We start from the raw sequence: 14,309 nt of genomic DNA, 5'->3' as shown, positions 1-14,309 counted from the left end.
TTAATTATTTTCTAAATGCTACTTGAAAGCATGTTATCAGTTGTCCTTCCTTTCTCATTGATACCACCCCATGTGGACTACAGTTCTGTCCCTTTGATTTTATTTTGAGCTTTTTGTGGTCATATAGGAAACATTAAAGTTTATATGCAGTCCTTCTGTCATCAGGACTGAGTTGTCTTGTCATATCTTAGAAATCTGCCCTGTCAGTGGATATTGTGGTACCTGAAAACCTGATCAAACTTTCTCTTTGGTGCCTCAGTTCCTTTGGATCTCTGTGTGGCAGGGCATTATGGTGGCAGTGATATGTGCCCTGCCTAACTCCCTAAAACCATTGGCATTGCCAGACCAGTTTAACAATTGACACATGCTTTTGTGGTTTAGGGCAGTTGCTGTACTTGCCTGCATTCTCTACACATGGAGTCAGTGGCCAATGTTTTACAAACAGATGATAATCTCAAAGTGTATGATAAGGCAATTAAACAGGGTTTTACTTAGTAGTGCGTATACTACTAAGAAGGTGGTCCTTATCGTGTATTACTGCGTAACGCATTTACTAATGTGTAAATTTGGCTGGCTTTAAATGAGTTTACCCATTTAAAGTCCTGATGGCATAAGGATTAGGCATCAGACTTGGAGTCACTAAGACCTGAGTTCAGATCTTACTACAGACACTTACTAGCTTAGTGATCCTGAGAAAATCACTTAATTCAACGTGTCTACATTCACTCATTTGTAAAATGATGAGATTGGGCTCAGTGGCCTCTAAAATCACTTCCTATGAGAACCATGAGCCTGCCCAATGCTAACCTCAGAAGATGCAGTCTCTAGTGTGATGAACAGAGAGGTTCCTGTTAAGGGGCACGAAGTAATGGGGGCCTGAACCAAGGTGTGAGTGGAGGTAGAAAGGGCAAGACTTGGTGGTGGAGTGAGGGGTCCAGGGCAGGCATTGGAAGGCTGCCATGCCTTCAACAGAACGGGGATACTGGGAAGAGGAGAGAGTTAGGGGAAGAGAAAGCTGTCTCTGGGACTTAGAGTGCTAAATGTTCAAGGAAAGATGGCAACTTAAATAGCACTTACGGAGGTTAGCACTGGGCAGACTCATGGTTCTCATAGTTTCAGGATTCAGTCAGTTACAATTGGAACCACAGAATTTCAGTCATTCAGGCATTTCTTTAGTGCTGTGGGATCCATATTTGGTGACCATTAATTCTGCGACATTGCTTCTTAGGATTTTAATTCTTGGATAGATCTGATGGGGTATTTTCATTTTAGTTTAGAAAACAAAACAAAAACTTCTGAAAATACAATGAATTTTAAAGTGGAAATAGCTTGTAATGTTCATTATTAGGCACTTCACAAATGACCTTAAGCAGCTTTATAGTATTGAGAAGCATGGTGTCCAGGACTAAGACAATGGTAATCTCCGTTCTGTCATCGTGAGCAGAACTGTTTTGTTCTGGGTGTGTCACTTAGGAATGACATTGATCCCAACTATTGCTTTCTACTTACTATCCTGTGTGACCTTGGGCAAGCCACTTGTAATTCCTTAGGGCTCCAGGACCCTCTAAAATAAGACCATTGGACTATATGGCCTGTAAGAGGCCTTTTATCTCTAAATTTGTAATCCTGTGGTCTTGGAAACTAGGCATGCTTATCCTAGAGAAGAGAAGAGCTGATTGGGGGAGATAGGATGGCTGTCCCCAGTCTGAGTTCCCTTTTTCTTCCAGTCTCTTGATATCTCATGTCAGTATCCTTTGACATCATCCTCTAGGCTCTGAGAAAGAGATGTCCCCTCCCTCTGCCAAAGCCAGCATCACTGCATTTTCTGCAGCAGATCGTGCCTTCAGTCATCCCCTCCCCTTTTTCTAAATCTTCAGCCTCTCCTTCCAACCTGCCTAAGGCTTCCCTTTCCTTAAATAACTTTGACCAGATGCTGCTGTCCCCTCACAGTGTATCTCTCCTCCCTTTCTCAGCCAAACTCCATGGGAAAGATCTATGCTCACGGCCTCTACTCGATCCCCTTTTCCTCGCTCATCAGCCTGTTGACAGCCTCATGTCTGAGCTGTAGCAATCCCATCCAGAATGACCAGAGGTCATCTTAGCTGCTTCTTTGGACAGTCTTTTTTTAGCCTTGACCCCTCTCAGGCTGCCTGTTGCACCTGGCACTACTGATTGCCCACTCCTCCGGGTACTCTCTCCTGTCTGGATGTTGTGATGCTACTTTGGTCCTCTGCCCACTTGCCAGACTGCTCCTTTGCTGGTTCATCAAACCTAGGTATTGCTCAAGGTTTTGTCCTAGGTACACTCTCTCTCCTGTCTTCCCTCTCCTTATCCTCATCATCTCCCATGGGTTTAACATCATCTCTACAAGACCTCCCACATCTGTGTCTAGCCCTTAACTGGTAACTATCTATCCAGTTCTCCCTTGAGCTTCAATCCAGCACCATCAGCTGTCTCTTTGACATTTCAGACTGGAGAGATCTCAGACTCCTCACATCTAAAACAACTCATCTTTCTCCCTACTCTTCCTCCTCTTTCTATCAGAGGTACCACTATTTTTCCAGTCTCCCAGATTTCTAACGTTATCATCATCCTTGCCTCCTCACTTTGCCTAGGCCTACCTGTCAGTCTGTTGTTATGTTTCTACTTCTGTCTTAGCTCAGTTTCTCATCACCTTTTACTTGAACTAGTGAGGCAGCCTTCTCATTTGTCTGCCATTTTTCCAGCTCTCTCCGCTCCTGTCACATGCTGCCAAACTGATTTTGTTTTCTGCCCATGTCAGCTCTTCTTTCAGGATGCAACTGAGGCCCTGCTTCCTACAGTAAGCCTTTTCTCTTCTCTCAAGCCATCTTGGGTTTTTTTTTTATACTCCAGTTATTTACTTGTGTGCCCCATTTGCATATAAGTATCTTTTGAGTAGGGATTCCTGAGTTCTTTTCATTCTTACCTGGCATCTAGCTCAGAACATAGCATACAGCAGAGAGAATGGTATATACATATATATACACACACATATATGTATAGTACCTACTCTGTGCCAGACACTCTGTTAAGTCCTTTTACAAATATCTCATTGGTAAAATGAGACCAGAACTCCAGCAAGTAGGTGTTATTCTGGTCAGAGAAACTAAGGCAAATAGGTTAAGTGATTTTCTCAGGATCACGCAGTAAATGTCTACGATTAGGTTTGAACTTGGCCCTTTCTTACTTTAGGCCCAGTGCTCTATCTTCTGTAATTAATAACTGTTGATTGGTTGAGTGATTGGTGTATTTGATGATTCCATCATTTGGAGGAGGGAATTGACTTGTTCTTTTGACCTTGAGTATAGAACTAGTACCAGTTGTGGCAGTTGAGGAGAAGCAAACACAGGGTGAGCAGAAGGAGATTTCTCCTGACCAGGCTCTCCCAAAGTGCAGCCTGTGGAACTCTCAGTGGGAATCTTCACACAGAGGTGCCTGCCATGATCACCTTGTCAGGGATGCTGTAGAGACAACACATGTCCAGGTATGGACTAGGCTCAACAGCCTCTGAAAGCCGAATAAGATACTTGGAGGAGGCCTTATTCAGGTCATTCGGTGATGGCTTTTCTGCTTTGCTGCCTGGCATGTCATTTTCAGACCCCACATGGGGCCTGAAACATATCCATAATGCTGCTGTTTAATGCGTGTAAGGGCGTCTAACCTAGATTGTCAAAACGATTTGAAGTCGAGGTCCCAGGCCATCATGGAATAGGAATTACCATTCTCATATTTGGATAATCAGAGCCTGAGAAAAATAGCCTGTCACCTATCTTCTTTTCTGAACTGAGCCTGTCTTTGCTGTCCTGATTCTTGGAGGCAGTCTGAAACAAGGGGAAGGGAAGGGGATGAGCATTTAGATAGCACCAGGCCTTGTGCTAAGTGCTGTACAAATCCCACTTGACAATAGTTTGAGGTGCTCAGTGAGAGAAGTGGGAGGGAGATGGCTGCGCCTTTGTTTTCTTTCGTATCCTTTACCATATCAGTAACCTCTCCGATTCTTTTCCGTCTCTCTGTATTCGGACTTTCTTGTTCCTGTAGTGGAGGTTGCTTCAGAAATGAGAAAGGAGTAAGATGAGCTCAGTCTGCAGAGGTTCTGTACCCATGTGCTTTCTCTGTCTCACAGTAAATATGAGTCGTCATTGTTTAGGAAGGAGCTGGAGGCGCTGACAGTTCCTAAGGGGCAGATGATGGTGTTCAGTTCTACTTTATAGTGTTTTTTAAAATAATTTTCTCTGTTCCAAATCTGATCTTTAATGGGCTGCTTAGTCAGTGACTTCCATCTCTACAAATATTTGCTCATCTCTATGTAAGCCTTATGTGTGTAGGCTGACTAGCTGATCCACTAAATAGATGGTGGAATTCATTGGCAAGTAGATCAGACAAGCCATGCTTTTTGATTAGAGTGTGGGCCCAAGGGATGGCATACCTTCTCTCCTGACTCAGCACTTGTAGAGTACCTAACCCCAAAACAAAGAGTGTCTGAGGTCTGAACTGGTGCTTGACACTTTAGGGTATAGGCCAGGTGGGCCTGGTAGGCCTTGGAACTCTGTGTCCTTACTGACCAAGTGGCTCTGTGGCCTTGTTCATCTGGTTTGGTTTGGTATTTATTAAAAGTCTGTCATGAAATGTCTGCTAAGATGATTCATCTCTGTAGTTGGCAAATATCAAAGGAGAGAATTTATATAAAATGGTGACCAGTAATCAGGATGACTATAAAAAGAGGAAGTTCCAGTGCAGGGCAGAAAACAGTTTTTGTTCCTTCATCTTCATCAGAAGTCAGAAGGATCATTCTTATGTATAATAAAGAAATCATACTGTTACTTGATTCGGCTACTTAATTTTTTTTCTTTTTTATAAATATCATTGAAGTAACTAGAAGAGAGTTATGCAATGTACCAAACAAGACACACTGACTGTCAAGTTATAGCAACACCAAAGATAATAGAGTTACAAGGTCACCTCCCTTATTTCACTGGGGAACTTGGTCAGATTTCAGATAAATGGGGAGTTAACAGCAGAGGTGGGGGAGACAAAGGAGGCCAGGGAACTGATGGCCCTTTCAGATAATTGAAGTCTAATTCTTATTAGCATTTGTAATGGAACTCCCTTCCTCTCTAGACTAGCATTAAGAAGCAGTGGAAAGTACCTTGCTTGCCCAGGCTACAAGAGTTCAGTCAGAGAGTAAATTGGAGAGCTTTGCAGGAGTCTCATGAAGCAGGAAGTCTCTGAATTCAGGATCATTGCCAAGCCTGCTGGTTGAACTTGTATCCCTTTCTAGTGGATTTTTAAAGAAAATTGTTATTGTTTTAGGGTAATAGTTCCTGTTAATAATTCTCTATTTATCAAGTATGTTGCTTGTATATGGTTGTTTAAGTAAGTTATATGGGTCCCCCAATTAGCTTGTGAGCTCCTCAAGGGCCTCTAGAGGCAGCTTTTGCCTTTGAATCCCCAACACTTGGCACAGGCCTGGCACATACCAAGCTCTTAAAAATGTTTATTGACTCTGAGCAGTTTCTTTGAGGTGTTTAGACCTGTTGAATTTTAAAAATGTTGTAAGTTTTAGGTTAAGAACATTGATTATTCTGTATTGATATAGTATGTCCTTGTACATAGATAGACATTTTCTAGTAACTTCGCTAGAACTCTCAGGAAGCAGTGTAAAATTTTCTTTTCCCTCTTCTCTCACATTTCCACTGCACTCTTTTAACTCCCTTGTTATTTTGTGGCTTCAGAATGTTCTGAAGAGAAAGTAAATTCTGGGGTTAATTTAGAGGGCAAGAGCCCTAAGCTTGTTGACATTGGCCTGAACCGTCCTGTCTCTGTTGCTTGTTCCTTTCTTCTTAGAGCCTGGGCCCAATGATCCAAATTCCTGCTAGATGACCTTGTGGCAGTGAGACTTCCTTGCTCATGTCACTGTCACTTGCTGAGGCTGTGGACATCCTTAAGGAAAGATCTTGAGCGTAGTGGTTTTAGTTAACATGAAGTTTTTCACCTGTCATCACGTTTCCTAGAAGAATTGAGTTTCTTTATTGAAAGGGCACTCAGTGGTTAAGTTGCCTGGCTTGCTTTCCCACCCCTGTACTCAAGGGACGGTGCCCTGGGCTTTCCTTTTGCTTTCCTTAATCATGGAGGATTAATTGAGTTCAGAGGATCATGGATTTGGAATTGGAAGGGACTTTTAGGAGCCATCAGATCTAACCTGCATATTTCATAGATGAAGACCTTGAAGCCTAGTGAGTGAGTTATTTAGAATCACAGGGCAGTGAGTGGCAGTTAGCACCTTATTTGAACATAGGTCCTTTGAACATAGGTCCTCTGACTCCAGTTTCAGGGCTCTTTCCATTGTACCACACTGAGTTCTAGTGAAATAACTGGGAGTCATATACAGAACTACAGAATCTGCTAATGCACAACATCAAGTCTAATGTAAAATGTGCTGCTTTTTGAAACATTTGTTGTTTTAAAATTTTGTATTTCTCTCCCTCCTCTCCCCCCTCAAGAAGGCAAGCAATTTGATATAGATTATATATATGCAGTCATGCAAAACATTTCCATATTAGCCATGTTGCAAAAGAAAATGGAGACCAAAAAAACTCAGTAAAAATAAAGTTTTTAAAAAGTATGCTTTGATCTGCTCTCCAACTTCATCAGTTCTTTCTCTGAAGGTGGATAACATTTTTCACCATTTGTCCTTTGGAATTGTCTTGGATCATTGTATTACTGAGAATAGCTAAGTCATTTGTGGCTGATCCTTGCTGTTACTGTGTGCAGTGTTCTGGTTCTGCTCATTTCTCTTTGATCCAGTCCATGTAAGTCTTTTCAGGTTTTTCTGAAACCATCCTGTTTATCATTTATAGCACAATCATATACCACAATTTGTTCAGCCATTTGCAGTTAATGGGCATTCCTTCAATTTCACTTTTCTTGGGGGGCACCACATAAAAAACTGCTCTAAATATTTTGTACAAATAGGTCCTTTTCCTTTTTCTTTGAACTCTTTGGAATACAAACCTAGTAGTGGTATTGCTGGACCAAAGGGTACACATGGTTTTATAGCCCTTTGGACATATTTCCAAATTGCTTTCCAGAATGGTTGGATCAGTTTCACATCTACTTCAGTAGTGCATTAGTGTCCCAATTTTTCCACATCCCCGCCAACATTTGTCATTTTCCTTTTCTGTCATTTTAACCAATTTGATAGATGTGTGAGGTGGTACCTCAAGAGTTGTTTTAATTTGCATTTCTCAAATAAGTAGTGATTTAGAGCATTTTTTGTCATAAAACTTCTTAACCAGGATGATTCCTGCATTGTAAATGTAGGTAGGTTACTTTTATCCCCCAACCAGCCCCCCTTAGAAAAGGGAGTATCCCATCTGTAGGTGACAGATATGTATTAACAAACAAGGTCTCCTAGTAACGCAAGAATTAAATCTGAAAGGACCCTTGTTGTTTAGTTGTTTTTAGTCATGTCCAGCTCTTTGTGACCCCATTTGGGATTTTCTTGCCAAAGATACAGGAGCGGTTTGCCATTTTCTTCTCCAACTCATTTTACAGATGAGGAAACTGAGGCAAAGAGGGTGAAGTAACTTGCCCAGGGTCACATAGCTAGTAAGTGTCTGAGGCCAGATTTGAACTCAAGATGAGTTTTCCTGACTCCAGGCCTGGCATTCTATCTACTGTGCCGCTTAGCTTCCCCAGAAGGACCCTTAGAGATCATTTAATACAGCCCTCTCACTTTACGCATAAGGAAACTGAAGAACAGATAGTTAGTGGGTGTTCATTAAGCCTTTACTATGTGTCAGGCATGTAGGTTGAGCCCTGGTGATGCAAAGAGAGTTGAAAGTCAACTTTTCCAGAGGAAACAACAACTGAGATGATGGAGGATGAATTGGAAATAATCCAGAGATGTAAGGCACCAGCATTAAAAGGGACCAGAAAAGACTTCTTAAAGAAGGTGGGATTTATAGTTTGAGATATGAAGGAAGCCTGGGAAGCTAGGAGGATGAGGATATCTAGCCTAGTGTGGAGGTGAGTTCAAGTCACACTGAAATAAGTTGCATCAGAGTTAAAGATTTGAACCCAAGGTTGCAGGCCCCAAATGCAGTGTTCTTTCCTCTCTAATATCCTATATTTGTGTTTTAAAAAATCAACTGTTCATGTATGTGTTGTTCATGTGGTTTAGACAGTAGTTCATATGGAAAAGATACTGAGGATTTTAGTGTGGCTAAATTGTGGCCCCAGAAGTCACCCTGATGTCAGGCAGTATTGAGTAGAGTGTCTTATTCCGGTCCCCTCTCTCACCCTAGAGAAATAAGGAAGCAGTGAACAGTGCAAGCCCTCTACTTATGCACATGTATGCACACATAAGGTTCTGTTGCTTGCTGGTATGTGAGTGAAAGGGACCAAATCGTTCAGTTATTATTTCCTCTAAATCAAGATTCTTCACCCTATTTGTCCTCAGAATAATGTTTTTAAATGCATAAAATACATAGGATTACAACGAAAACATTAGTTAAAATAAAACTGTAATTTTGTTCTTAATTTCACAGATTCCAGGTAAAGAAACCTACCCTAAGTGGAAGTTAAATGGGAATGTTTTCTATTGGAGGGGACCTTCTCGCTGGTCCTTGTTCAGTGAGCAGGATTTAGATAAATGAAAGGAAAGTGAGAGAAGCTTGGGCAGAACGAGTCTGTGACCAAAGCCCTGCCTGACTAAATGGAAGGGCTCCGTGTCAGGAAATGATGGGGACTAAGAAGCTCGGCCTGTGATCTTGGGTCATTTCCAAATCTTTGTTAACCATGGGAGAGAGGCTTAAAGCTTTGTAGACAGAGCCATGTTTTGGGCTGGATCCTCCCTCAAAAACTTCAGTCCCGTGTCCCCAAGCAAGTTAGCTAACTTCTAGCAGCCTCAGTTTCCTCAGGTGAGAACTCAGTGAGACAACATGCTGGAATGCTTTCCAGTCACTACATATATTAGCAACAAAAACAGTAACACGAGTTGTCATTATGATTGTTAGCCGTTAAGAAGAGAGTGGGTCCATTCGTGTCACTTTCTATCACCCCTGCTTGGGAGCTAATGAAAAACTTTTTATTGAGAGAAGCAGATGACAGAGTTGGATACACACCCTAGTTAGTCATCTTGTTTGCAAAATTGTAGTTATTCAGAGATGTCTTGTTTAAACATCTTTCTGCAACCCAAGCTCCAGCCTCTCATAGAGTAGTACATGTTTCATTTATATAAACTATCTATAAATACAGGAGAGGCCTGTGGCTTCATGTAGGGTGTATCAGGGTTTGGTTTTTTTTTTGTTTTGTTTTTTTGGCTTTTGAAATACAGAGAATTGATTTTTATCTTTTATCTTTTTTTTTTTTTAAACAAACTCTTATCAAGCTGTGCTGCCATGCCAGGGTGACAGCAAGCACTCATTTGATACTAAAATCGAGCCCCGTCCGGATGTGCTCTGAATCGCTTCCTCATCTTCAGGGAGTGTCTGGGCCTTTGAGTGCTCTGGAGGGTAAAGAAAGGGAGAAGGGCAAAGGGATGTGTGGACAGCGATTTGGACAGAGCCTTGCCCACAGTACACAGACGCATTAGAAATGGCTGCCATACAGCTTGAGCCGCATAATTGCCGTGTTCATACTACTTTTGGTTAACTTAGGAAATGGAGCCTTGTAGAACACCCTTCTGATAAATGGAAATCTAGTACCTTGTCATTTTTCAAACTTCCAGTCTCAGGAAGGAGTGTGTTGGTCTGGCAGGTTTTGTGCAAGAGGCGAGGCTTCTGAGTTGTGTGGATTGTTATCGCCTTGCACGACCCTTCACAACTTCCTCTCCTGCCACCCACAGCCAAATACGGAAACTGTGTTCTATGAGGCCACTTCTGCAATTGCGGACGTTCACAGCTCCCTGACCTCTCCTTAACACTTAGACCCTCATGGCTTAGAACTGAAAGACAAAACTCATGTTAAATTTTAAAATGGGCCTTTTGTGGTGCTCTGTCCCACTGACCCTCTGCCTCCCTGTTCTCTCTATTATGCAGTGCTCCAGTTGAAGCTTCAGCAACGACGGACCCGGGAGGAGCTGGTGAGCCAAGGGATCATGCCGCGTAAGTACCCCCTCCACCAGCCCCATCCCTGCCCTCTCCTAACAAGTAGAACCAGCTGCTTTTGGTGGGGGTAGTGCCAGAGATGTGCCTGATGGGGTGGAATGGGAAATGTTTGGCACAAAATAGAAAACCCAACCAAATGTTTTTCAAAGTTCAGTGCATCCAGAGAGCTACAATTGTTCTGGCCAACAAGACTGAATGAAACAGCCTTGATTAATTTGAAAATGGAAGGTAGTGAGGGAGGACAGGGAGAACTGTGAATCATCCTTTGATTCCGTGATGTGTGCTACAAAGAATGTGCTCTGAACATGTACCTTCGTGGGCAGGGCGGGGCTGGTAATCAATCTTTGTGCAGGTTTCCTGCCTTTATGGTTTTCTCCTGTGAGTTCTGTCAACTTACCATAATTTTTGAACTTGAGTGTTATGGATGAGGGCCCACAAGTTTTCTGCCTTGCTGTTTGAGTTGGAGAAAACTCCCTGGGGTTTCCTTCTTGCCCCTCCAAGTCCTAGCCTTGTTTTCTGAACTGTCAAAGCAGTCATTTTTGGAAGAAAGATTTTGACTTTGATTTCAGAGTGAGGCATTGACAAGTATTGTGATGTGGCTGTGAGCTTGGGCTCCCTTAGAATGTGCATACCGTAGGTGGGGTTGGTGGACATTGGAGGAGCCAGCTCTGAACTTCAGACTATTTGGGGGGACCCGTTGACAATAATGCGGTAGAATATGAAGAGGGCAAGATGTGTTTTGAGAGGCTTCTGACACTGAACAGCAGCCAGACTGTGGACAAATAGCTCCATCTCTCTTGGCCTCAGTTTCCTGTGTTGCTCAAAGATTGCTCCCTGCTTCCCCTCATCAGGTGATTAGGAGGAAGTCTTTGTAGTAATGCTGATTGCTGTTCTTGTCAATACCAGCAGGATCATAAATTTAGTGAGATGGAAGTGAGCAAAACTTTGGTTGTTTCTGATGTGATTCTGTTTCAATCCCAAGCATGTAACATGCTTTTTTCTTTGAAAAGCCTTCTGCAAAAAAAGGTCTTTCAATCCTACTCTGAAAAGCCACCTATAATACACCCCCATAATTCCAGAGAAATAGATTAAAGGAAACTTCCGAAACTCCTTCTAATTGGCAGAGAGGAAATCAGAATTGTCCACCTTCATAACTCAAAGTACATTGGTAACATGTTCCCTTTCTGGGCCCTCAGGATGAATCCATTACTGATTCAAGAGGTAGGATTCTAGCAACACCTGGAGAATTCTGGGAGGCCTGTCAAAGTCAGTTCTTTTTTATGGTCTGTCTTTTCTCTGACACTGCACTGTTCATTCATCTCATTACCATGTTCATCCTTGTCTTGTTTTATGCCCTTTCAGTATAGAAACTGGTTTTCAGTTTACCTGCTTTAACTGTGTGATTTGGCAAATGTATCTCCCAGTGTGAATGGAATCCATTGATGTTGTAGAACAAGTGGTTGGAGTCCTTGTCACTTAGGGAATAACTTATTTATAAAACATTTGTCTTGCAACAGCCATCCAGAGTAGGTTGTGCAAATATTATTATTCTTATTTTATAGACTCATAGTATCTTGCAAGACCTGGAAGAGAACCTAGGAGATCATTTAGAGTCTGATCCTTCACTTTACAGAGAAGGAAACTGAGGCCTAGAAAGGGACACAGAATGAAGTATCAAAACTGTTGTCCTGTGACTTCAAGTCTCTGGTGCTTTATCCAATCTAGGACATAGCCTGCCAGCAATGCCCTGTCTTGGACATTGTCCCATTAGTGGCCCAAGCTACCCAAAGGAACGTGAGGCAGCCTGAGATCGGGCAGGGGAAAAAACCTGCCTTACAAAATGATCTCCAGATTGATGTGCACCATGCAGACACATTGCCAGCTTTCCTCAAGGAAACTGATGATATGCATGTTTCAGCAAGTGCTTCCTAAGTGTCTAGGACTTCATTAAGTGCTTTGAGTGATATTAAAGAAAAGAGACAGGGCTGCAGTCAAGGAAATGAAATAAACTCTAGTTGGGGAGCTAAACCTGACCCAGGCAAAACAGCTGGAGACAGTTATGTGCTGATGGGTATGGAGTAGACTCTGCCTTCTGGTCCGTACCTTCCTCCCGCTTGTGCCTCCCACTCCCCAAAGGAAAAGCCACTTATGTGTAAGTGCCTTGCAGGACAAAATGGTGATCCTTTCATGTTTGCAAGGCAGGGTTAGATGATCAGGTGGGAATCTCCTGGGACTCCTGCAGGTTTGGACTTTTCTCTCTTGCCTGTTAACCACCCCAAGTTAGAGTCATGACACATAAGAAGGAGTTAGACATTATCCAGTCCAGGCTATTCCTTTTTTTTTTTCTTTTTTTCTTCTTTTTCTGCTTTTGGTAGGGGTAAGGCAGATTAAGAAACTGAGACCCAAAGAAGTTGTGACCTAAAGTCACACAATCAATCAGTGCCCACTGTGTGCCAGGCACTCTATTTGACTTCTCGATACCAAAAACAAAACAAAACCAATCTCTACCCTCAAGGAGCTTCCATTCTGTTGGCAAAAACCACATGTCTAGACAGAATCAATCATCTGGACAGAATGGGTCCTCAGTGGTGCAGGGAGGGAGGGGTGAGGCATGAACAGTTTCAAGTATCAGGCCAGTTTTCACACTGAAGGCCCTGTTTCAAATGAGCCTTGAAGGAGGCAGAGGGGAAGAGGGAATGCATGGTACGTTTGGAGCACAGCCAGGGCAAAGACACAGAGATGGGAAATAGCTGGATGTGAGGAGGAGCATGAAGAACTTGAAGCTTGGGAGTGGGCTAATGGATTCTAAGACAGGAAGGGTAGATTGGGACTAAGTGGTGAAGGGTTTTCAAGGCCAAACAGAGGCAGTGACAATCTCTTGGAGTTTGTTGAGCAGATCATGGTCAGACTTGTCCTGGAAAAAAAAATCATTGTGGCAGCTGAGGGAAATAGGATTGGAATGGGCAGGTAGACCTCTCCAGCAGGCTGGTGGGCAGTGGTCCAGGTGAGAGGTAATGAGGGCCTGCACCAAGCAGTCACTACATATGGAGTGAGAAGAGGACAAGATGGAAACAAAATGTGGGAAATTGGAAAATGGAGTCAAAAATAATACTGAGCTTACAAACCTTGGAGACAAGAAGAAGGCTAGTGCCTTTGAGAGAAATGGGAAAGTTCAGAAGATGATTGGGTGCTAGGGAGAGTTTTGTGAACGAAGCCGCTTTTCTGAAAAGGGCTTGGCAGCTGAAATAAGCCCTGGTGCCTGGTTCTTCCTGTCTCTGCCCTAACGACACACATCATTTAAGACATCTGGCCTGTCATGAAGGTGGTGTTTGCTGTAGACTGTTCAGCAGGATCACTTCCCAGTCTCCTTTGTTCTCAACATGTAAACATAGGTTTCCAATTTAACACCACTTAACTAAACTCTGCATTTGTGCAGACAATGCCAGACAGCACAGGATTATCTGTTCCAGACCCTGGGCTTTCACCATGGATTTCCGTTGAAGAAGCAACGTGGGGGAAGGGGGGAGATGGCTGAGTAAGGAAGCCAGTCTTGAAGTCAGAAAGTTGAGGCAAGATGTATTCCATGTGCTCCAGACAGAGATTCAGTGTTGTGTTCAGGGAAGAGATGAGCTGTGTTTGGAATGCCTTGTTCTTAAACAGTGCTTTCCCCTTGCCTTTTATATTTGACATTTAAAGGTGTAAAAGGTCAGGAGGTTGAGGTGAATTCTAAGAGAAATGTTCTGGCAGGGAGATGTTGCAGAGGAATGACCTTTTAAAGGAATCATAGAAGTTCTGTTACTTGGCACAAACCAGAAAAATCTATAATCTCTCCTAGATAGAAAAGAGGAGCTGTATTGGTTTCTTCCTTTTCAGACCAATACTAGGATTATCGAGAAAGGAACAACAGGGTTCCATTTTTGATAAATTTCAGTCTATAGCTAACATACTGGTATTTTCTATTTCCTTGCCCGCCCATCCTTAGTTTTTTCCCACATACACAAACAGTATTTTGTGTATCTTTAGCATTGTCAGGACGTATCCTGACATTAGTATAGATTGCAACCCATTCATACCGTCTCATCCTGCACCATTTTTCATAGAATCTAAGTTGAGAGACCCCTCAGACTCCATATTGGTCAACCTATATCTGAACAAGGAAGCTTTCAGCAGCAGACCCAA

The 14,309-nt window shown here is 42.7% G+C and overlaps 1 protein-coding gene across 5 annotated transcripts in view; it reads left to right on the top strand.

Annotated features, from left to right (window-relative positions):
- MRTFA (myocardin related transcription factor A) overlaps positions 1 to 14,309 on the top strand; it is a 156,148-nt gene that overhangs the window by 100,123 nt on the left and 41,716 nt on the right. For all 5 annotated transcript variants that reach the window (XM_072656225.1, XM_072656224.1, XM_072656227.1 and 2 more), the window contains one exon: positions 10,062 to 10,127. In XM_072656225.1, coding sequence (XP_072512326.1) covers positions 10,062 to 10,127 — 66 coding nt within the window. The remainder of the gene's footprint in view (positions 1 to 10,061; positions 10,128 to 14,309) is intronic.

The sequence above is a fragment of the Notamacropus eugenii genome, chromosome 3, assembly GCF_028372415.1.
Source record: "Notamacropus eugenii isolate mMacEug1 chromosome 3, mMacEug1.pri_v2, whole genome shotgun sequence".
Lineage (NCBI taxonomy): Eukaryota > Metazoa > Chordata > Mammalia > Diprotodontia > Macropodidae > Notamacropus > Notamacropus eugenii.
Note: the sequence above shows the minus strand (reverse complement) of the source record. Positions and strands in the feature narration are given on the sequence as shown.